This window comes from Eutrigla gurnardus (genome assembly GCF_963514095.1).
Source record: "Eutrigla gurnardus genome assembly, chromosome: 23".
NCBI classification, from domain to species: domain Eukaryota; kingdom Metazoa; phylum Chordata; class Actinopteri; order Perciformes; family Triglidae; genus Eutrigla; species Eutrigla gurnardus.
The window spans coordinates 1,932,291-1,954,790 of record NC_139934.1 but is presented as its reverse complement, the minus strand read 5'-3'; the positions used below and the strand labels follow the sequence as shown (position 1 = coordinate 1,954,790).

General features: G+C 42.9%; 3 protein-coding genes across 5 annotated transcripts in view; 2 read left to right on the top strand and 1 right to left on the bottom strand.

The window, feature by feature from the left end:
- Nucleotides 1-907, top strand: part of LOC311008845 (uncharacterized protein) — a 3,322-nt gene extending 2,415 nt beyond the window's left edge. For both annotated transcript variants that reach the window (XM_084002770.1, XM_084002769.1), the window contains exons 3-5: nt 167-280; nt 360-481; nt 555-907. In XM_084002770.1, the coding sequence (XP_083858896.1) occupies nt 167-280; nt 360-481; nt 555-608 (290 nt within the window). In that variant the 3' untranslated portion in view covers nt 609-907. The remainder of the gene's footprint in view (nt 1-166; nt 281-359; nt 482-554) is intronic.
- Nucleotides 908-1,671: 764 nt separating this feature from the next.
- On the top strand, nt 1,672-8,858 carry LOC311008809 (serrate RNA effector molecule homolog). Its single transcript, XM_084002710.1, has 21 exons — nt 1,672-1,808; nt 2,768-2,890; nt 3,011-3,121; nt 3,204-3,347; nt 3,533-3,593; nt 3,678-3,975; nt 4,271-4,587; nt 5,184-5,333; nt 5,414-5,546; nt 5,673-5,800; nt 5,901-5,962; nt 6,052-6,130; nt 6,272-6,436; nt 6,518-6,685; nt 6,821-6,974; nt 7,088-7,200; nt 7,274-7,354; nt 7,703-7,853; nt 8,100-8,201; nt 8,336-8,486; nt 8,589-8,858. The coding sequence occupies exons 2-21, from the start codon at nt 2,772-2,774 to the stop codon at nt 8,662-8,664; spliced, it is 2,763 nt and encodes a 920-aa protein (XP_083858836.1). The 5' UTR covers nt 1,672-1,808; nt 2,768-2,771; the 3' UTR covers nt 8,665-8,858.
- Nucleotides 8,859-10,918: 2,060 nt separating this feature from the next.
- Nucleotides 10,919-22,500, bottom strand: part of LOC311008815 (nephronectin-like) — a 13,545-nt gene continuing 1,963 nt past the window's right edge. For both annotated transcript variants that reach the window (XM_084002722.1, XM_084002723.1), the window contains exons 4-13: nt 22,341-22,460; nt 21,039-21,158; nt 20,815-20,949; nt 20,197-20,271; nt 19,034-20,083; nt 18,696-18,779; nt 18,489-18,587; nt 11,987-12,173; nt 11,814-11,898; nt 10,919-11,728 (exon numbers count right to left, since the gene is read on the bottom strand). In XM_084002722.1, the coding sequence (XP_083858848.1) occupies nt 11,642-11,728; nt 11,814-11,898; nt 11,987-12,173; nt 18,489-18,587; nt 18,696-18,779; nt 19,034-20,083; nt 20,197-20,271; nt 20,815-20,949; nt 21,039-21,158; nt 22,341-22,460 (2,042 nt within the window). In that variant the 3' untranslated portion in view covers nt 10,919-11,641. The remainder of the gene's footprint in view (nt 11,729-11,813; nt 11,899-11,986; nt 12,174-18,488; nt 18,588-18,695; nt 18,780-19,033; nt 20,084-20,196; nt 20,272-20,814; nt 20,950-21,038; nt 21,159-22,340; nt 22,461-22,500) is intronic.

The window sequence follows — 22,500 nt, the reverse complement described above, 5'->3', positions numbered from 1 at the left end:
CACATAACGACCACAAAGAGACACATAACGACCACAAAGAGACACATAACGACCACGAAGAGACTCATAACGACCACAAAGAGACACATAACGACCACAAAGAGACACATAACGAACTAAAAACGACTGCAGAGACCCACGTCTCATCCTCTTCCTTTGTTTGCAGAGTGTCAGAACAGAGTTCTGTCTCACAGTGACGTCACCTCCTCGTCCTCCTCCAGTCCGTCCTCCTCCGGTCCGTCCTCCACCTCATCTTCTCCCCGTGACAACCGCAGACAAGGTGAAACAGTCGTCTCTGCTGTGTCTCTTGTCCAGCCTGACTGTATCTGGAGGAAACTGAACCTTTGGTTTGTGTGCAGCCCGTCTGTCTCTGTCCAGCCCGGAGCTCCTGTCAGAGCTGAAAGAGTCCAGGACACGCCCCCTCCGCCATGTCCCCGCCCACAACGGCCTGACCACGGTCTTCTGTGGACGAGGACGACAGGTCATCACCGTCCTCCTGTAGAATAAACTTTCAGAAATTGCTGACGATGCTAAATGTTGCTCTTTTTCTCCAGGGCTCTGGCTCCGCCCCCTCCACGCCGTCAGCCAATCAGAAGACTTCCCACTGAATTCAGCAGCAGCGGAGTCTGTTCATTACACGAAGAACATTGAACCGTCATTGTTATATCCTCAGTTTAAAGGGACGTGATGACCTTTGACCTTTTGTAGGAGAAGCGGCTAACTAACGGCAGAAATGTTGCCGTTATAGAAATAGAACAGGAGTAGAACTGTCATGTGGTCACTGGTCATGTGACATAAAATGGTGAATTAAAGTGAATTTATTGTGTCGATGCAGTCTAAAATCGATTCTTCTTTTCTTTTTTGTATTCATTATTTTTTGGAATCTGCATTTAATCTGTATAAAGTAAGTAGGAACTGGTTTAAATAAATCTCATTATATTTAAATAAAACAATATTGTTTCATAATGGAATCATGAGGTGACTTCTTTAAAAAATGTTGGTGGGTTTTGAGATTAAAGGTTTTCCCACGCAGGTTGCACCGGTACGGTTTCTCTCCGGTGAACGCGTCGGTGTTTTCACCGTGTTAGCCAGACCGGCGATGTTTTCCACACATGTCGCAGCCAAACGGTTTCTCTCCCAAGAGAGCTTCATGTGTCCCGGATCCTGCTGGATCAGGACCCGGACCCCTAAGAAATGCCACAAAAATAAACTTGAGATCTAAGCGATGTGGGGACGCGAGAGCAGACGGATAATTATTGATTATTTTGATAATTATTGATCATTGTAAATGCTCTGGTCAATATGTGTAAAAAAAGAATAACTTTCTCTTCCGCCAGAACCACCAGAGGGCGCTATAAACAAACCAGAAATCATATTTGTTCTCTGCTCTGTTTGAACCTGCTCTCTGGAACGGGGCCGGTCCTGGTCCTGGTCCTGGTCTCTGAAATCCAGCACGTAGACTCTCCTTATAGACATATATCTCTCTATCCAGCAGTACAAGTACACAAGTATAACTTCTTGTTAGGGTATCAGCAGTAAAAGTACACGCATATTTACTTCTTGTTAGAGTATCAGCAGTAAAAGTACACAAGTATTATCAGCTTCCCTGTTATTTCCCTCCTGACCTCCAGGTGGGGACGTTCTTTCATTTTACGCTGAAAATCCGGACCGGAAATCACCCGGACCGGAAGTGTCGTTGTTTCATTGTGTTCTCGGGCTGGCGGCGGGATAGCAGTTAGCGTTAGCGGTCGAGCGTATTTGTCGGTTGTTTAGCCGTCGGACCTGCTCGAATACCGACACGCACTCAGGTAAAACACGTAAATACACGTCATTGTACACGAAACACAAAGCGCACGCGAGCAGAAGCGACCAACGAGCCTGAGCTGCGCATGCGTTAGCACCGCCGGGCTAGCCCCGCTGCTAATTAGCCGCGGTTAGCTTCGGCCAGCTGTTGTGTTAACCGCTAAGCGTTAGAATGTTTGTTTCTGTTATTAAACCAGCTGCGGGTTTAAAGTTAGTTACGTTTTATTTACGTGAGTTTAAAGCGAGCTGGTGATGCTAACGTAGCCGAGCAGAAGCTACCAGGTTGGCTAAGATTCCCGGTAAACACGTATTTATGTCGCTAGCTCACACGTTTGGTTGTTAAAGGCTCCCGTAGTTTGTTCCTGTAAGTGAATGCATCACAGTAGTTATTTAGATAGTTAGTACTAGTACGGTACTAGTTTGAGGTAGCTGTTATTTGTACTTCAGCGTGTATTAGTACTAACTAGCAGTAACCAGCAGTGGAGCGTTTCCACAGTGTGTGGAAGTACTTTTACTGGATTATTCTCATAGCACGTATGAGTACTTTTACTATACTTGTAGTGGAATCATTTCAGTGTCAATTAGTACGTTTACATGTAGTACAGTATATTTCAGTGTCTGTTCGTACTTTTACATGTAGTTCACTATTTTTCAGTATCTATTGGTACTTTTACTTGTAGTACACTATTTTTTAGTATCTATTATTACTTTTAGTTGTAGTACACTATTTTTCACAGTGTGTATTAGTACTTTTATTTGTAGTGGAGTGATGTAACTATGTAGTATTAGTACTTTTCCTGGAGTAAAGGATCTGTCAATGTTTCGTCAGGTTCACACGTCTTGATTCAGTATTTGACTTTTTTTGTTTAAAAAGCGTTCTAGAGGAAACATCTTTATATTTGTCAAACCCAAATAGTTTTATTACACTTATACACTTGTTATAAGTATTTTGCTGTGTTTTTAGTCCAATGGGAGACAGCGATGACGAGTTTGATCGGAGGAGGCGGGACAAGTTCAGGAGAGAGAGGAGCGACATGGAGCGGTCGAGAGAGAGGGAGGAGAGGAGGAGAGACGACTGGCCTGACAGGTACACACACACTTACACACACACACACACACACACACACACACATGATGACACACGCTGCTCATCCTCACACTGTGTGTGTGTGTGACATGTTTAAACTGTGTGTGTGTGTGTGTTCAGGGACTGGGACCGCGGACGAGAGAGGAGGAGGGATTACGATCGGGGTCGCAGAGAGAGATTTTCTCCACCCAGACACATCAGCCCTCAGCACAAACGCATGAGGAGAGACTGGTGAGTGTGTGTGTGTGTGTGTGTTAGTATTTATCGTGACTACAGTCTCATCACATAATCCCATAATGTTTCGTTGTTCCAGGGATGACCACCGGGGGGAGCCGTACCGCTACGACATGCCGTATGGAGGAGCCGGGGCTCCGTTTCCAGGGCCGGGGCCTCAGGGCTGGCATCCCGACCTCCCCCACCTTCACCCACACCACGGAGGTCACCCACTGCAGGGCAGGTGAGCTCGTCAGCGGGTGTCCCATTAGTGCATTCTGACAGAAGGTCCCATGGGGGGCACTGGAAGCCACTTCCATGGACCCACATGGCTCAAAACCGCTGATGGTCTCCACTACTTTGTCATATTTAAACATATTCAAATGTGACATGAAATAAATGCTTATTTAAAATAATCCTCTCTGCCAGGTTGGGCATGGTGGATCCAGATCTCCCTCCTCCGGGTCCTCCCACCATGAGGAGCTTTAAGGTGAGGAGCTGATAGCATCGGAGCATCCCGGCTCGTCGGCGTCTCTTTCATTAGAATGGCGTCCTATAAATTGAATGTGTGCAGGAGTTCCTGTTGAACATGGAGGACAGCGTCGACGAGACGGAGTCGGTGAAACGCTACAACCAATACAAGCTGGACTTCAGACGGCAGCAGCTGCAGGACTTCTTCCTCCAACACAAAGACCAGGAGTGGTTTCGCTCCAAGTACCACCCCGATGACATCACGGCGAGGAAGGCGGAGTCTCTGGCCGCCCTCAAAACCCGGCTGGGCGTCTTCCTCTTCCTGCTGGACGACAACTGGCTGGACAACATGTCGCTGGACATGGACCACGCCCCCGCCATCATCAAGCTGCTGGACGCAGGTGAGGACAGACGGGTAGAGGGGTGAGACAGGAAAGTACACCAAATGACAACAGAGCAGTGAGACCGATTTTTCAGGGTCTGTACAGGTGCTGGAAATCCTTGAACACTGAAAACTGACGATTGGTTTGATACAAATATATGTGGTTTAGCACAGCTGGAAGGTGCTGGAAAAGCATGGGAATGCACCTTGAAATGCTTGATATTTGCATCTATTTTACTGCTGTCATTTTGCAAAGGGTTTCTGGGTAATGAAGTCCTCTAACGCTGGTGTCTCCCCTCTGTCTTCCTCTGCAGCGGTGATAAAGATGGAGGGAGGGACAGACTTTGACCTGCAGGTACTGGAGGTACCGACTGCTGCTGCAGGAGCTGGTGGGGAGGCGAGTAGCAGCAGCAGCAGTGCAGGAGGAGGAGGAGGAGGAGGTGGTGGTGGAGGAGGAGGAGGAGGTGGTGGTGGTGGTGGAGGAAAAGGAGGAGGAGGAGGTGCTGGTGAGAAGAGTCACGGAGATCCCGCCGGAGGAAGCGTGAACATTCAGACCCCCTCGGAGTCGTCAGGGAGTCGGACGGAGGAGATGACGGGCGGAGAGACGGGCGGAGCTAAAGACTCCGATAAGGTCAGGCGGATCAATAACTATAAATCAGCTAGTATTGATCTGTTAGCTGAAAGGATTGGTTGTCACTATTTTAATGTTGCAAAATAATATATATCTGATTAGTGTTGTCACGATACCAACATTTTGGTACCGGTACCAACATGTGTTTCGGTACTTTTCAAATAAAAAGTGAACGCAAAAAATGTCATTACGGACTTTATTTTAATAGAAAATCTTAGAACAATAACATATTAATCAGCAAATAAAGTAAAATACCACAAAGACAAGCTGCGTCCACGCTGCTCGCTAACTTGCTAGCGGATCCTCCGGCTTGCTAGCTTTTCCTTTTATCTCTCCAAGCTGCGGCTCGCTCCTCATCCTCTCAGCTGTAGTTACAACGCGGCGACGTCACGTGGCGTCACCGACGTGTTGCGGGCGCTGCCGGCGGCGCTGCAAGTACCGGTCCCGTCCAAATGCAATATAGTACCGTTTTAAATGCCTCAGTACCCCGGTACCAAATTAGTACCGGTATACCGTGCAACCCTATATCTGATACATGTAATACACTTTCCTGATAGCTTGTGTATAAAAACGCGGCGTCCCGTTTTCCCTCCCAGGACTGTGAAGAGGAAGCCAAGCAGAACGGCGAGAAGGAGAAGGATGACGACGAGGACGGTGAAGAGGAGGAGGAGGAGGGCGAGGAGGAGGATGAGGAGGAGGAGAAGAAGGAAGAGGAGGAGGAGAAGAAGAAGAAGACGTCAAAGAAAGTGAGTCTCATTGGGCGGCGATGCTGACACACTGATGACGATGACAATGCTGGTGTTAAGCCCCGCCTCTTTCCTCTCAGGGCAGGAAGAGGAAACGCAGCGTGTCCGCTGACAGCGGCGAGGGCAGCGCCTCTGACTCTGACTCCTCCCACTCTGACGGAGAGAAGGAGGACGACGAGGAGAAGGAGGAAGAGGAGGAGGATCGAGAGGACGGTATGAATTATACCAACGAACGCTTGAATACTTTCATTTTTACCTCTTTGGTTTCAACATACGTGTTTCTAATGTGTGTGTGTGTGTGTCTGTGTGTGTGTTTGTGTGCGTGTGTGCGTGTCTCAGAGCGCCGCAAAGAGCCAAGAAAGGAGAGAGAGAAGGAGGCTCCGGCGAAGCCCCGCCCCCTCCACCTCACCACGTCATTGTTCATCAGGAGCATCCCGCCAGAGGTGTCCAAGGAGGAGATCACTGCTGTGAGAGCACACACACACTAACATACACACACTCGCACACACACACACACACACACACACACACAGACGACACCCGTACCAATGTGCTTGTGTTTGGTAGTTGTGCCGCAGGTACCCGGGCTTCCTGCGGGTGGCGCTGTCCGACCCTCAGCCTGAGAGGAGGTGAGAACTGAACCAGTGACGGTTTTCGTGTTTCCTGCTAACGAGCAACCGTTGCCATGACAACGCGCTGCATTGTGTGTGTTGGTCAGGTTCTTCCGGCGCTGCTGGGTGACGTTCGACCGCAGTGTGAACATCAAGGAGACGTGCTGGAACCTGCAGAACATCAGGGTAAACATGCTTCACACTGTACAAGTACTAACAGCCCTGTATATAAGTACCTGAGTCCTGTCCTCTCCAGCTCAGAGACTGTGAACACAGATGTAGAAGTACGTGTGAGGTGTATAAGTACCTGAGTCCTGTCCTCTCCAGCTCAGAGACTGTGAACTGTCCCCGGTGGTGAACAGAGACTTGTGTCGGCGGGTTCGGACCGTTAACGGTCTGACCCATCACAAGCCGGTGGTGAGGAACGACATCCGGCTGTCGGCCCGGCTCGTCCACAGTCTGGACCAGAAGGGGGAGCTGTGGGCCGGACAGGTGAGTGGGCGTCGTCACACCTGGGGGGCGCCTGTGGGGGTTCCCGTCCCGGGTTCTAACGTGGTCCCCCGTGTGCTGCAGATGGAGACCAACCCGGTCCTGAAGAACATCACGGACTACCTGATCGAGGAGGTCAGCGCCGAGGAGGAGGAGCTGATCGGAGCGTCGGGGGGCAACGTGGACGACGCCGCCAAAGACCCCGCCTCCTCCTCTGAGGTCGCCGTGGAGACGGACGACAAGCTGCTGAAGGTAGGACGAAGCTGCGCCTGTGTGTGTCTGTGTGTGTGTGTGTGTGTTAACCTGTGTGTGTGTGTGTTAACCTGTGTGTGTGTGTGTGTGTTAACGTGTGTGTGTTAACGTGTGTGTGTGTGTGTGTGTATACAGGTGCTGGACAGACTCCTCCTCTACCTGCGTCTGGTCCACTCTGTAGATTATTATAACTTCTGTGAGTATCCTGCCGAGGACGAGATGCCTCACCGCTGTGGGCTGATCCACGTACGAGGACCACTTCCTGTCGCCAAGATCACCGCAGCCGAGGGTACGCACGCACACACACCTCAGCATCACAAATAACTTTCTGTGTTCTAATTGGACAGTGAGTGGTGATGATGATGATGATGATGATGATGATGCTGTGTTGTGATTGGACAGTGAGTGAGCATCAGAGGATGTGTGAGGAGCGTCTGGCTCCTCTTCTCTCTCCATCGGAGACCCTCAGTGAAGAAGACGCTGCCAGACTGGGAAGGAAGGAGCCGGAACAGGAGGTACCACACCTGTCTGTCTGTCTGACTTCCTGTCTGTCTGACTGTCTTTAGTAACACCTGTCTGTGTGTCCAGGTGGAGAAGTTCCTCTCAGCCAACACTCAGGAGCTCAGTAAAGACAAGTGGCTCTGTCCTCTGAGCGGGAAAAAGTTCAAGGTGAGTCGTGTGTGTGTGTGTGTGTGTGTGTGTGTGTGTGTGTGTGTGTGTGTGTGTGTGTGTGTGTGTGTGTGTGTGTGTGTGTGTGTGTGTGTGTGTGTGTGTGTGTGTGTGTGTGTGTGTGTGTGTGTGTGTGTGTGTGTGTGTGTGTGTGTGTGTGTGTGTGTGTGTGTGTGTGTGTGTGTGTGTGTGTGTGTGTGTGTGTGGGTGGGTGTGTGGGGTGTGTGTGTGTGTGTGTGTGTGTGTGTGTGTGGGTGGGTGTGTGGGGTGTGTGGGGTGTGTGGGGTGTGTGGTGTGTGTGGGGTGTGTGTGTGGTTACCACGGTAACACTTGTTTGTTGTTGTTCAGGCTCCAGAGTTTGTGCGTAAACACATCCTGAACAAACACGGCGACAAAGTCTCCGCCGTCAGACAGGAAGTCGTCTTCTTCAACAACTTCCTGCTGGACGCCAAGAGGCCCGCCCTGCCCGAGAACAAGCCCCTCCCCCCGCCATCGCAAGGTGACCTAACACACACACTTTTACTTTTGGACTTTGAGTATATAGTACGTACAGTTCATCTGCTATATATGCAGGGTTCAGGTGCTGGAAATCCTTGAAAACACTTGAACTTTTAGTGTGGCGTTTTCAAGGTTTGAAAAGTGCAAGAACCCTGAAATATTACAGCTTGACCTCTGACCCTCCTGGTCAGACATGTGACCTCCTGTGTATCAGGACGTAGTTAACACCATCCTCTCTCTCTTTTAGCCACTCCCCCCGGGATGCCAGGATTCCCTGGTCAGTCGCCACAGCAGCAAAGCCTTCTGGGATATCCTCCTGGAGTCCGACCACCCATGCCTGGCTTCCCTGGTAACACACACACACACACACACACACACACACACACACACACACACTTATACTCATTAACATTCTGTGATGTCTCGAGTCTTGATCAGCTCTACTGTGTCTCTTTTTACCCACAATGCATTGTGTTTCTGCAGGTGGCGGACCTCACTTCCCCCCCAACCAGTTTGGAGTGGGTCGTGGTAACTATGACAACTTCAGAGGTCATTTAGGAGGAGGAGGAGTGGGAGGCGGGGGAGGAGGAGGAGGAGGAGGAGGAGGGTTTCCAGGGAAACAACGAAACAACAGGTAGGGAACGAGTGATGAAGGCACCCAAAACATATTGATTACATGTTGAGTGTGTGTGTGTGTGACCGTGTGTGTGTGTGTGTGTGTGTGTGTGTGTTGCAGGGGCGTGCGAGGCGACCCCCGGTCCATCATCGAGTACAGAGACCTGGACGCTCCAGACGACCTCGACTTCTTTTAGTGAAACCGCAGGATGTTTTTTTAACAAAAACTTTTTGTCTTTTTTTTTTTTATTCCTACATTTCCCATGATTCTTTTCATCGTCCCTCCATGTGTTTTTTTTAGTTAGGTTTGTGTATCACTCAGCAGGACCAACGTTACCGTCAGTCGAAGATGATCTGATTCCACTTTCCAATAAAGATGCAGGAAGACCGACGATGACTCGTGTGTTTGTGGTCGCCACGGCGATGAATATCAGGCCGATGGTTGTCATGCTCCTCGGTTTCACTGGGTAACCAGTACTTGTAGTAGAGTACTTGTGATATTAGTACTTTACAGAGGCATCGAAAGTACAAGACGTTCTCTGTGCAGATACTTACTTTACTTAAGTAAAAGTGTAAAAGTACAGGCTCTGAAATGTACTCAAAGTAGAAAGTATCACTATGAAGGACATTTCTAGTGACTGAGTCTCCCATCATATAAATAAGAAAAACAAAATAATTCCCCTCAAATGCATTAAAACTAAAGGAACAAGCCTGATGGGAAAATCAATACTCTATTTAAAAGTACAGATACCTGAAAATTCTATCCAAGTCCAGTTGTTACTATATTTTATTATAGTAATTATATTTTATTGAATATTCTCAGGGTATAATATTGTTCAATTATAATATATTAATATTTTAATATATTATATTTTTGGAAAAACAATAGTAAATGAAAATGCTCCTGTTAGTGTGGAGTTCATATATCATGTAAATAATTAGTTATCTTTACTGTTAATGTGTTGCATTGTTTTATTTACTGTAGCAGCTGAACTAAAATAGTTTTTTCGACATTTTTTTCGACATGCCTATAGTATGACTTTTTTTTCCCCCCCGAAAATTTGACCATGGCTTTTTATGCCCGTTTTAGACTCACTACACTCAGACTTTGATTGACACGCGATATACAAGCATATGTTATGACTTTTAAATCATTTTTACGACATTTTATCAATTTTGTCGATTTTTCACTTTTTTTTCGACATGCTATAGTATGACTTTTTTTTTTTCCTGGAAAATTTCACCATGGCTTTTTATGCCTGTTTTATACTCACTACACTCAGACTTGGCGCGACAAATGATACGAGCAATTTTAATGACTTTTTAATATTTTTTACGAATTTATTTTGATTGACTTTTTCGTGAATTTTCGACATGCTATAGTAGGACTTTTTTTTTCCCCCGAAAAATTTGACCATGGCTTTTTATGCCTGTTTTGGACTCGCTACACTCAGACTTGGAGCAACTTTTATGAGTTTTTAATATTTTTTAATAATTTTTTAGGAATTAATTTTGACTGACTTTTACGACATGCAATACCATGACTTATTTTCCGATATGCTGTACGACGACTTTTTTTCAAAGATGCTGAACTAAAATACTCTTATTATTATTATTATGGTTAGGGTTGTTTTAAACGCTGGCTTTAGTCCTAGAGAACCAGCTAGCGCCGTGGTGAGGGTTGGAAAGGGGTTTATTAAAGATGTTATTGCATTTTTAATATTTTTTCTGTCGATTGACAAAGAAAATGATTCATTTCAACGCCTTCAACCACAAACCCGAAGCTGCTTCCTGTTCAGAGGTGGAGGTTACCGTGATGATTACAGGGTTAACGAGCAGGTCTGTACACACACACACACACACACACACACACTGATGGGTGGAGCTGTTAGATTGGTGCTTCACTGAGATTCTGTTCAACCAGATGTTGATCACACTAATCACATAGCTGTCCTCCTCTTCCTCTCTCTTCCTGACAGGTGATGCTGCAGAGGTCAAAGGTCGGATCGTCTCTGCAGCGTGTCAAGGTGATTATTAGTCCATTAACTGATTAGTACGTTTACCATCTTAACTTAGTACTGAAGTACACATTAGATGTACTTTTTATTCCTTATCATTATTTTCTTTTTGTGCTGCTGTCTGCTTTAAGTTCACTTAACTTAATTTAAATTACGTTTACACACACAAACGTTTACTGTGAGTATTTATACAATGTGCTAATAGTATTTTTGCTGCCGTACAAATACGTGAATACTTCCTCCATCACAGTAAAGTTACCTGCTAAATCAAAATGTTGATGCTTTTTAATTATTTACCATCGTTTCAGTCCAGATGTGGAGACTCAGGAGGGTGAAGAGGACCCGGTACAGACCACCAGTCTGGAGGATCTGAGGGACCCGGATCATCAGATACAAAATACCAGGTACAAGTACACAGTGGTGAGAAGTTACTAAGTACTTTGACTTAGGCCGGTCATAGTAAGTTCTCTTCTTCTATTGTTTATTTAGAGAGAAACAACTGTGAAAGTAAAAAGGCACAGGCGTTTTATTCAAATATCACAAAAAAAACATTCCGGGAAAAAAATGCAAATTTACGAGATCAAAAATTAGTAACGCTAGCGTTTTGTACTTACTTATTAATTTGATAAATGATAATAATTTAAACGGAGCACTAAGACAGACGAATACACACAGGCATTGTACACGGAAAGTGAGTTGTTTTTAAATATATGACTTTAAAATCTCGTAAATTTACAACTTTTTTCTCGCTTCTAATAAAACTTCGTAGATACGTGTCGGTTTACGTAAAATATATTTACAAGAGCAGACGTATAAAACTTAAACAATGTGACTCACATGATATTTACACACAAGCAAATCTCAGTTATATTGATTTTAAGGACATGATTTGTATTTAATATTACAATTTGAGATTCGAGGTCTTTCTGTTTTTTTACAAAGAATTTATTTAAAGATGATTTTAATTAATTAACATTAAACAAAGTGAATGTTTGTTGGACTTAAAGCTGCCGCTGCTGACCACGTCAGATTATAATAATAACATTTATTATATGACATTTATTAACAAATAAGGCTGGAAATGTTAAAATGTGGATTTAAAAAAAAAAACATTCAGTCTGAAACGAAAGAAGTCCATTGCGTGACGATTGTGATGTCATTGACACGCCCCCTGTCTCAGTGTGACATCATCAACGGCGATCTGCCCTCGTCGTCCTCTCCGCCGCTCAGCCTTCAACAACACCTACACACACACACACACACACACCTGTCGTCAACAAAAACACAAACACACACAGTATTAATTAGTGTGTTAATGTGCGTCTCACCTTGTCCACAGAGTGCGTCGTCAAAGTAACCCGTGTCTGTCTCCAACCGTGTCCTCCCGTCCTGCTCCAGAGGGCGGAGCCATACCTGCAAACAGCCAATCAGGATCAAGCATGTGAAACCTTATGTCCACGTGTGTACGTTTCATAACGTGACGTGTGATTGGCCGTGGTACCTTTGCTCTCGTCCCTTTTTCCTGACGAACAGCTGCAGCACACCCTCATGATGGCCCGTCAGCCAATGGGAGAAGGAGAAGCACAGGTCGCCTTGGCTCCAGGGTGGGACTATTTGGACGGCCAGTCGAGCGCCGCGGGTACTCCTTTGTCCAGCCTTTAGCTCAGGGACGGACAGGTACCGCCCATCTGAGAGGGGAAAGTGATTGTGGGGTGTTAAAAAAAATAAATGTATATGCATCATGTCGTTTAGTTATAGTATAGTGTACCATGTCGGAAATAATTTGACCATGTTTTTTATGACTTATTTGGACTCACGACATTCAGACTTTGATTGACTTTGATTTGTCGATTTTACCACTTTTTTTTCGACATGCCTATAGTATGACTTTTTTTTCCCCCCCGAAAATTTGACCATGGCTTTTTATGCCCGTTTTAGACTCACTACACTCAGACTTTGATTGACACGCGATATACAAGCATATGTTATGACTTTTAAATCATTTTTACGACATTTTATCAATTTTGTCGATTTTGCACTTTTTTTTCGACATGCCTATAGTATGACTTTTTTTTTTTCTTGGAAAATTTCACCATGGCTTTTTATGCCTGTTTTGGACTCACTACACTCAGACTTGGCACGACAAATGATACGAGCGATTTTAATGACTTTTTAATATTTTTTACGAATTTATTTTGATTGACTTTTTCGTGAATTTTCGACATGCTATAGTATGACTTTTTTTTTCCCCCGAAAAATTTGACCATGGCTTTTTATGCCTGTTTTGGACTCGCTACACTCAGACTTGGAGCAACTTTTATGAGTTTTTAATATTTTTTAATAATTTTTTAGGAATTAATTTTGACTGACTTTTACGACATGCAATACCATGACTTATTTTCCGATATGCTGTACGACGACTTTTTTTCAAAGATGCTGTACGACAACTTTTCCCGAGATGCTGATGCATGGATTTGCTGAGGCATGTCTGTAAAGGCGGGTCCACAACGCACCGACTGCCCGACTCGCGTCGGTAAATGAAGTCGGGCTACGTAATATGGCCGACTCGAATGGCGGATTACACATTTGAATCGGCTGAAATGAACGCCGACGTGGGCCGATTCGAGCGACCACACCAAGGAGACTCATGTCACGGACGCCGACTCTCTCAAAGACGCCGATTTTCGGTCCGGTGTGGACCCGCCATAAAGAAGATTTGTCCCAAAGTCCTCCTGAATGTTGTGCAGCTAAGCCAAAGAAGGTTTGACCCGTTAATAAGTCCAGGGTTCACTTACTTCTTCCAGCACCAATATAAATGTTAAATGGCTGTGTTCAATAAAGATGTGAAATGCTCTAATTATTTGTGTGGTATAAGTTATGCATATTGTGTCTGCCTATACTTATATTAAAAAGTCATAAAAATCGCTCGTATCGCTTGTCGCGCCAAGTCTGAGTGTAGCGAGTATAAAACAGGCATAAAAAGCCATGGTCAAATTTTCGGGGGGGAAAAAAAAAGTCATACTATAGCATGTCGAAAAAAAAGGGGAAAATCGACAAAATTGATAAAATGTTGTAAAAATGATTTAAAAGTCATAACATATGCTTGTATATCGCGTGTCAATCAAAGTCTGAGTGTAGTGAGTCTAAAACAGGCATAAAAAGCCATGGTCAAATTTTTCAGGAAAAAAAAAAGTCATACTATAGCATGTCGAAAATTCACGAAAAAGTCAATCAAAATAAATTCGTAAAAAATATTAAAAAGTCATAAAAAACGCTCGTATCATTTGTCGCGCCAAGTCTGAGTGTAGTGAGTCCAAAACAGGCATAAAAAGCCATGGTGAAATTTTCGGGGGGGGAAAAAAAAGTCATACTATAGCATGTCGAAAATTCACAAAAAGTTCAGTCAAAATAAAGTCGTAAAAAATATTAAAAAGTCATAAAAATCGCTCGTATTGCTTGTCGCGCCAAGTCTGAGTGTAGCGAGTATAAAACCGGCATAAAAAGCCATGGTCAAATTTTCGGGAAAAAAAAAAAGTAATACTATAGCATGTCGAAAATTCACGAAAAAGTCAGTCAAAATAAATTCGTAAAAAATATAAAAAAGTCATAAAAATCGCTCGTATTGCTTGTCGCGCCAAGTCTGAATGTAGCGAGTATAAAACAGGCATAAAAAGCCATGGTCAAATTTTCGGGGGGGGGAAAAAAAAAGTCATACTATAGCATGTCGAAAATTCACAAAAAGGTCAGTCAAAATAAAGTCGTAAAAAATATTAAAAAGTCATAAAAATCGCTCGTATTGCTTGTCGCGCCAAGTCTGAGTGTAGCGAGTATAAAACCGGCATAAAAAGCCATGGTCAAATTTTCGGGGAAAAAAAAAAAGTAATACTATAGCATGTCGAAAAAAAAGTGGAAAATCGACAAAATTGATAAAATGTTGTAAAAATGATTTAAAAGTCATAACATATGCTTGTATATCGCGTGTCAATCAAAGTCTGAGTGTAGTGAGTCTAAAACGGGCATAAAAAGCCATGGTCAAATTTTTCAGGAAAAAAAAAAGTCATACTATAGCATGTCGAAAATTCACGAAAAAGTCAGTCAAAATAAATTCGTAAAAAATATTAAAAAGTCATAAAAATCGCTCGTATTGCTTGTCGCGCCAAGTCTGAGTGTAGCGAGTATAAAACAGGCATAAAAAGCCATGGTCAAATTTTCGGGGGGGAAAAAAAAGTCATACTATAGCATGTCGAAAATTCACGAAAAAGTCAATCAAAATAAATTCGTAAAAAATATAAAAAGTCATAAAAACCGCTCGTATCATTTGTCGCGCCAAGTCTGAGTGTAGTGAGTCCAAAACAGGCATAAAAAGCCATGGTCAAATTTTCGGGGGGGAAAAAAAAGTTATACTATAGCATGTCGAAAATTCACGAAAAAGTCAGTCAAAATAAATTCGTAAAAAATATAAAAAAGTCATAAAAATCGCTCGTATTGCTTGTCGCGCCAAGTCTGAATGTAGCGAGTATAAAACAGGCATAAAAAGCCATGGTCAAATTTTCGGGGGGGGAAAAAAAAAGTCATACTATAGCATGTCGAAAATTCACAAAAAGGTCAGTCAAAATAAAGTCGTAAAAAATATTAAAAAGTCATAAAAATCGCTCGTATTGCTTGTCGCGCCAAGTCTGAGTGTAGTGAGTCTAAAACGGGCATAAAAAGCCATGGTCAAATTTTTCATGAAAAAAAAGTCATACTATAGCATGTCGAAAATTCATGAAAAAGTCAGTCAAAATAAAGTCGTAAAAAATATTAAAAAGTCATAAAAATCGCTCGTATTGCTTGTCGCGCCAAGTCTGAGTGTAGTGAATCCAAAACGGGCATAAAAAGCCATGGTCAAATTTTTCAGGAAAAAAAAAGTCATACTATAGCATGTCGAAAATTCACGAAAAAGTCAGTCAAAATAAATTCGTAAAAAATATTAAAAAGTCATAAAAATCGCTCGTATTGCTTGTCGCGCCAAGTCTGAGTGTAGCGAGTATAAAACAGGCATAAAAAGCCATGGTCAAATTTTCGGGGGGGAAAAAAAAGTCATACTATAGCATGTCGAAAATTCACGAAAAAGTCAGTCAAAATAAATTCGTAAAAAATATTAAAAAGTCATAAAAATCGCTCGTATTGCTTGTCGCGCCAAGTCTGAGTGTAGTGAATCCAAAACAGGCATAAATAGCCATGGTCAAATTTTCGGGGGGGAAAAAAAAAGTCATACTATATAGCAATGACGAAAATTCACAAAAAGGTCAGTCAAAATAAAGTAAAAAATATTAAAAAGTCATAAAAATCGCTCGTATCATTTGTCACGCCAAGTCTGAGTGTAGTGAGTCCAAAACAGGCATAAAAAGCCATGGTGAAATTTTTCAGGAAAAAAAAAAAGTCATACTATAGCATGTCGAAAATTCACGAAAAAGTCAGTCAAAATAAATTCGTAAAAAATATTAAAAAGTCATAAAAATCGCTCGTATTGCTTGTCGCGCCAAGTCTGAGTGTAGTGAGTATAAAACAGGCATAAAAAGCCATGGTCAAATTTTCGAGGGGAAAAAAAAAGTCATACATGTCAAGTCAAGTCAAAGTCAAGCATGTCGAAAAAAAAGTGGAAAATCGACAAAATTGATAAAATGTTGTAAAAATGATTTAAAAGTCATAACATATGCTTGTATATCGCGTATCAATCAAAGTCTGAGTGTACTGAGTCCAGATAAGTCATGAAAAGGAAAGCCATCGCTTGCAGGTGGTGTAGTGGTTAGAGTGTATGCCATGTACCCACGTATACAGATATGCAGATGACACCGGTTTGAATCCCAGCTAGAGGTTCTTTGCTGCATGTCACATCCCCCTCTCTCTCCCATGTTTTCTCTCTGTCCACTGCTAAAATGATTTAAAAGTCATAACATATGCTTGTATATCCATCCATCCATCCATTTTCTACCACTTATCCTGTATTTAGGGTCACGGGGGGGCTGGAGCCAATCCCAGCTGTCATTGGGCGAAGGCAGGGTACACTCTGGACAGGACGCCAGTCTATCGCAGGGCCGACATGTAGAGACAGACAACCATTCACGCTCACATTCACACCTATGGGCAATTTAGAGTCACCAATTAACCTATCCCCATCTTGCATGTCTTTGGACTGTGGGAGGAAGCCGGAGAACCCGGAGAAAACCCACGCTTACATGGGGAGAACATGCAAACTCCACACAGAAGGAACCCGGGCCGACCCGGGAATCGAACCCAGGACCCTCTTGCTGTGAGGCGAGAGTGCTACCCACTACACCACCGTGCAGCCCCCTGCTTGTATATCGCGTGTCAAAAAAATTCCCTGAAAGTCATGTCGAAAAAAAAGTGATAAATCGACAAAATTCATAAAATGTTGTAAAAATGGTGTAAAAGTCTTAACGTGCTTGTATATCACGTGTCAATCAAAGTCTGAGTGTAGTGAGTGCAAATAAGTCATGAAAAGGGTGTGCCATTGCTTGCAGGTGGTGTAGTGGTTAGAGTGCATGCCATGTACCCACGTATACAGATATGCAGATGACACCGGTTTGAATCCCGGCTGGAGGTTCTATGCTGCATGTCACACCCCCCTATCTCTCCCATGTTTCCTCTCTGTCCACTGCTAAATAAAAAGGTGTCTATGCAAGAAAATCACCTTTAAAAAAAAGCAGCCTTAGTCATACTTTTCAAAAAAGTCATGTCGAAAATTCACAAAAAGGTCTGGCAAAATAAATTCGTAAAAAATATTAAAAAGTTATAAAAATCGCTTGTATCGCTTGTCGCGCCAAATCTTAGTGTATTGAGTCCAAAACAGGCATAAAAAGCCATATTCAAATTTTTCAGGGGAAAAAAAAGTCATACTATATAGCATGTCGAAAAAAAAGTGATAAATCAACAAAATTGATAAAATGTTGTAAAAATGATTTAAAAGTCATAACATATGCTTGTATATCGCATGTCAATCAAAGTCTGAGTGTAGTGAGTCCAGATAAGTCATGAAAAGGGTGTGCCATTGCTTGCAGGTGGTGTAGTGGTTAGAGTGCATGCCATGTACCCACGTATACAGATATGCAGATGACACCGGTTCAAATCCCAGCTAGAGGTTCTTTGCTGCATGTCACATCCCCCTATCTCCCCCATGTTTCCTCTCTGTCCACTGCTAAATAAAAAGGTGTCTATGCAAGAAAATCACCTTTAAAAAAAAGCAGCCTTAGTCATACTTTTCGAAAAAGTCATGTCGAAAATTCATGAAAAAGTCAGTCAAAATAAATTCGTAAAAATTATTTAAAAGTCATAAAAATCGCTCGTATCGCTTGACGCACCAAGTCTGAGTGTAGTGAGAAAATCGACAAAATTGATCAAATGTTGTAAAAATGATTTAAAAGTCATAACATATGCTTGTATATCGTGTGTCAATCAAAGTCTGAGTGTAGTGAGTCCAAAACAGTCATAAAAAGGCTTAGTCATGGCTTGCAGGTGGCCAGTGGTTAGAGTGCATGCCATTTACCCATGTAAACATATATGTGTTTACATGGGTAAATGTAAACACATATCCACCCCTAAATTAAAAGGTGTCTTTGCAAGAAAATCACCTTAAGAAAAAAAAAACCTTCATATTTTCCTAAAATAGTCAGTCAAAATAAATTAAAAATAAATTCGTAAAAAATATTAAAAAGTCATAAAAATCGCTCGTATCATTTGTCGCGCCAAGTCTGAGTGTAGTGAGTCCAAAACAGGCATAAAAAGCCATGGTCAAATTTTTCGGGAAAAAAAAAAGTCATACTATAGCATGTCGAAAATTCACGAAAAAGTCAGTCAAAATAAATTCGTAAAAAATATTAAAAAGTCACAAAAATCGCTCGTATCGCTTGTCGCGCCAAGTCTGAGTGTAGCGAGTATAAAACAGGCATAAAAAGACATGGTCAAATAAAAAAGAAAAAGTCATACTATAGCATGTGTTTTACCTGCAGAGCTGTGAACCGTTTCCCAGTGTACATCTCCTTCTCGTTCCGACATCCAATCACACACTCCGTGATCAAAGGTACAACGGAGCACGCCGACCTCTACAAAACACACACACACACACACACAAAATAAAATCAATAAATCCTGGCTGTAAAACAAGTTAATAATGGTAAAAACAAGTGTGATGTCATGAAACAGGAAGTCACCAGGGTCGTCTCTGGCGTCCTCGGCGGTGTTTCCCAGCTCCACATCAAACTCCCACACCTGGTTGAGACCGGGACGCCGAGGGACTGCAGCGCACACACACACACACACACACATATAAATCAAACTACCGAGATCTTTCTTAATGGGTTCATGATAATACAACGAGATGAAAAGATATTTATAAGCAGAAGAATTGACAAATTTATTGATTAATCATTCATCAAAATCATCACAGATAATTTTGTTTGTTCAAGTCATCAAGTGATTGTTTCAGCTCAAATGACACTATTGATTACACTAATCAACCAGCTGTGTGTGTGTGTGTGTGTGTGCTCACTGTGCACGTCTCCTCTCTGTCTATGAGTCACGTCCTTATTGATCCAGTTGCTCATTGTTGTTGCTACCGCTGTAGTACTAGTGGTAGTAGATGGAGTAGTACTAGTGGTAGTACTAGTAGTAGTAGTTGGAGGAAGAGTAGTAGTACGAGAGGTAGTTGGAGGAGGAAGAGTAGTAGTACTAGTAGTAGTTGGAGGAAGAGTAGTTGTACTAGTCGTAGTTGGAGGAAGAGTAGTAGTAGTAGTTGGAGGAAGAGTAGTAGTACTAGTCGTAGTTGGAGGAAGAGTAGTAGTAGTAGTAGTAGTTGGAGGAAGAGTAGTAGTAGTTGGAGGAAGAGTAGTAGTACTAGTAGTAGTTGGAAGAAGAGTAGTAGTACTTGTCGTAGTTGAAGGAAGAGTAGTAGTACTTGTAGTAGTTGGAGGAAGAGTAGTAGTACTTGTAGTAGTTGGAGGAAGAGTAGTAGTACTAGTAGTAGTTGGAGGAAGAGTAGTAGTACTTGTAGTAGTTGGAGGAAGAGTAGTAGTAGTAGTAGTAGTTGGAGGAAGAGTAGTAGTACTAGTAGTAGTTGGAGGAAGAGTAGTAGTACTTGTAGTAGTTGGAGGAAGAGTAGTAGTACTAGTAGTAGTTGGAGGAAGTGTAGTAGTAGTAGTAGTAGTAGTAGTTGGAGGAAGAGTAGTAGTAGTAGTCATAGTTGGAGGAAGAGTAGTAGTAGTAGTAGTAGTAGTTGGAAGAAGAGTAGTAGTACTTGTAGTAGTTGGAGGAAGAGTAGTAGTAGTAGTTGGAGGAAGTGTAGTAGTAGTAGTAGTTGGAGGAAGAGTAGTAGTAGTAGTCATAGTTGGAGGAAGAGTAGTAGTAGTAGTAGTAGTAGTTGGAGGAAGAGTAGTAGTACTAGTAGTAGTTGGAGGAGTAGTACTAGTAGTAATAGTAGTAGTGAGAGGAGGAGGAGTAGTAGCAGCGGTGGTGGTGGTGCTGATGGGAGTTGTAGTCCTTGCAGGTGTTGTTGGACTTGTAGTTCTCGGCCTCGGTGGCTCCAGAGACACCTTCAGGACAGCTGGGAGAAACCAGACACACGCTAAGACCTTTCAGTTGATCACATGGACGACGAGGTGGATCAATAAAATCCAGACATAATCAATAAGTGATCGTTGATATTAAACACGTTACCTTTACAGCCGCCATCTTTACAGCCACACTTATGAGAGGACGGATTCAGAGAACAGAACGGCCGAGGGTCCTTATCTGGCAACGCAGACGCACATTATACCTTATTATTATTATAATAATATATTATTATAATAATATAATATTATTATAATAAAAAATAATAATAACATAATATTATTATTTTTATTATTATAATTATATTATTATAATTATTATTATTTTACTATTATAATAGTAATATTCTTATTATCGTTATATTATAATAATATGATCATTATTCTTAAAAATAATAATAAGCTGAGACTCGGTCCCGGTCCGTCCCGGTCTAGTCCCGGTCTTTCCCCGTCCGTCCCGGTATAGTCCCGGTCTGTCCTGGTCTGTCCCGGTCTAGTCCCATTCTTTCCCCGTCCGTCCCGGTCTAGTCCCAGTCTTTCCCCATCCGTCCCGGTCTGTCCTGGTCTGTCCCGGTCTAGTCCCGGTCTTTCCCCGTCCGTCCCGGTCTAGTCCCGGACTAGTCCCAGTCTCGGTTCCAGTCCAGTCCCGGTCTTTCCCCGTCCGTCCCGGTCTAGTCCCGGTCTAGTCCCAGTCCAGTCCAGTGCAGCGTCCCGCGGTCCTCACCAATGCAGGCGTAGCGTCCGTTGACGTACGTGAGTTTGAAACCGAGGTGACATTTACACAGGAAGCTCCCAAACGTGTTCACACACTTCCTGCGACGAGGACACACACCTCGGCGGGACACACACTCGTCGATGTCTGGGGGGGAGAGAGAGAGAGAGCGAGGGGATGAACTTCCTGTCAAGTCGGCGTTTTCATCGTCCAGCAGCTCAGAGACACAGACTGACCGATGCAGGTGCGCCGGTCCGGTCCCAGCCGTAACCCCGGCGACGGACAGGTGCATCGGACAGCCCCCTTGATGACCTCACAGCCGTACTGACAGTTGGCATGGTAACAGGTTCGAGCATCTGTGGGCACAAACATGTTTTATGTTTTCAAAGTCAAACACACGTTTCTCTACGTTCTCCGAAGCTCGTAAGGAAACACGAAACTGTGAGGTTGTAAAAAAAACCGAGCCGGATCGGAGTCTCGTGACCCGTCGGCGGTTTGGAATCGGTTTGCCGGCGTGACGAGTGATGAATGTGTGACCAAAGCAAACATCACAGATTCCCATCGCTGCTGCTCGCCGCAAATAGTTGTGATGCCAAATATTCTACGGATTCATTTTCTTCTCCTCTTATTCTGAGACAAGAAGAAGAAGAACCTTATCTTAGCGTATCTTGTCTTAGCGTATCTTATATTATCTGAGTGTATCTTATATTATCTTAGTGTATCTTATATTATCTTAGTGTATCTTATATTATCTTGGCGTATCTTATCTTAGCGTATCTTATATTATCTTAGTGTCTCTTATATTATCTTAGTGTATCTTATCTTATCTTAGCGTATCTTATATTATCTTAGCGTATCTTATCTTAGTGTATGGTAGCTTAGCGTATCTTATCTTAGCGTCTCTTATATTATCTTAGCGTCTCTTATATTATCTTAGCGTATCTTATATTATCTTAGCGTATCTTATCTTAGCGTATCTTATATTATCTTAGCGTATCTTATCTTAGTGTATGGTAGCTTAGCGTATCTTATCTTAGCGTCTCTTATATTATCTTAGCGTCTCTTATATTATCTTAGCGTATCTTATATTATCTTAGCGTATCTTATATTATCTTAGCGTATCTTATCTTAGCGTATCTTATATTATCTTAGCGTCTCTTATATTATCTTAGCGTATCTTATATTATCTTAGCGTATCTTATATTATCTTAGCGTATCTTATCTTAGCCTATCTTATATTATCTTAGCGTATCTTATCTTAGTGTATGGTAGCTTAGCGGTATCTTATCTTAGCGTCTCTTATATTATCTTAGCGTCTCTTATATTATCTTAGCGTATCTTATATTATCTTAGCGTATCTTATCTTAGCGTATCTTATATTATCTTAGCGTATCTTATCTTAGCGTATCTTATATTATCTTAGCGTATCTTAGCGTATCTTATATTATCTTAGCGTATCTTAGCGTATCTTATCTTAGCGTATCTTATCTTAGTGTATGGTAGCTTAGCGTAGCTGCCCTCCGTGTGTGTGGACTCACTCCTGCAGCTGCCGTCCGGCTGCGCCGCGTATCCGTCCAGACAGTAACACTTGTAGCTTCCCAGCGTGTTCATGCAGCGATGCTTACAGGGCCGAGGCTTCTCACCACACTCATTCAGATCTGAGACACACACACACGCACGCACACACACACACGCACA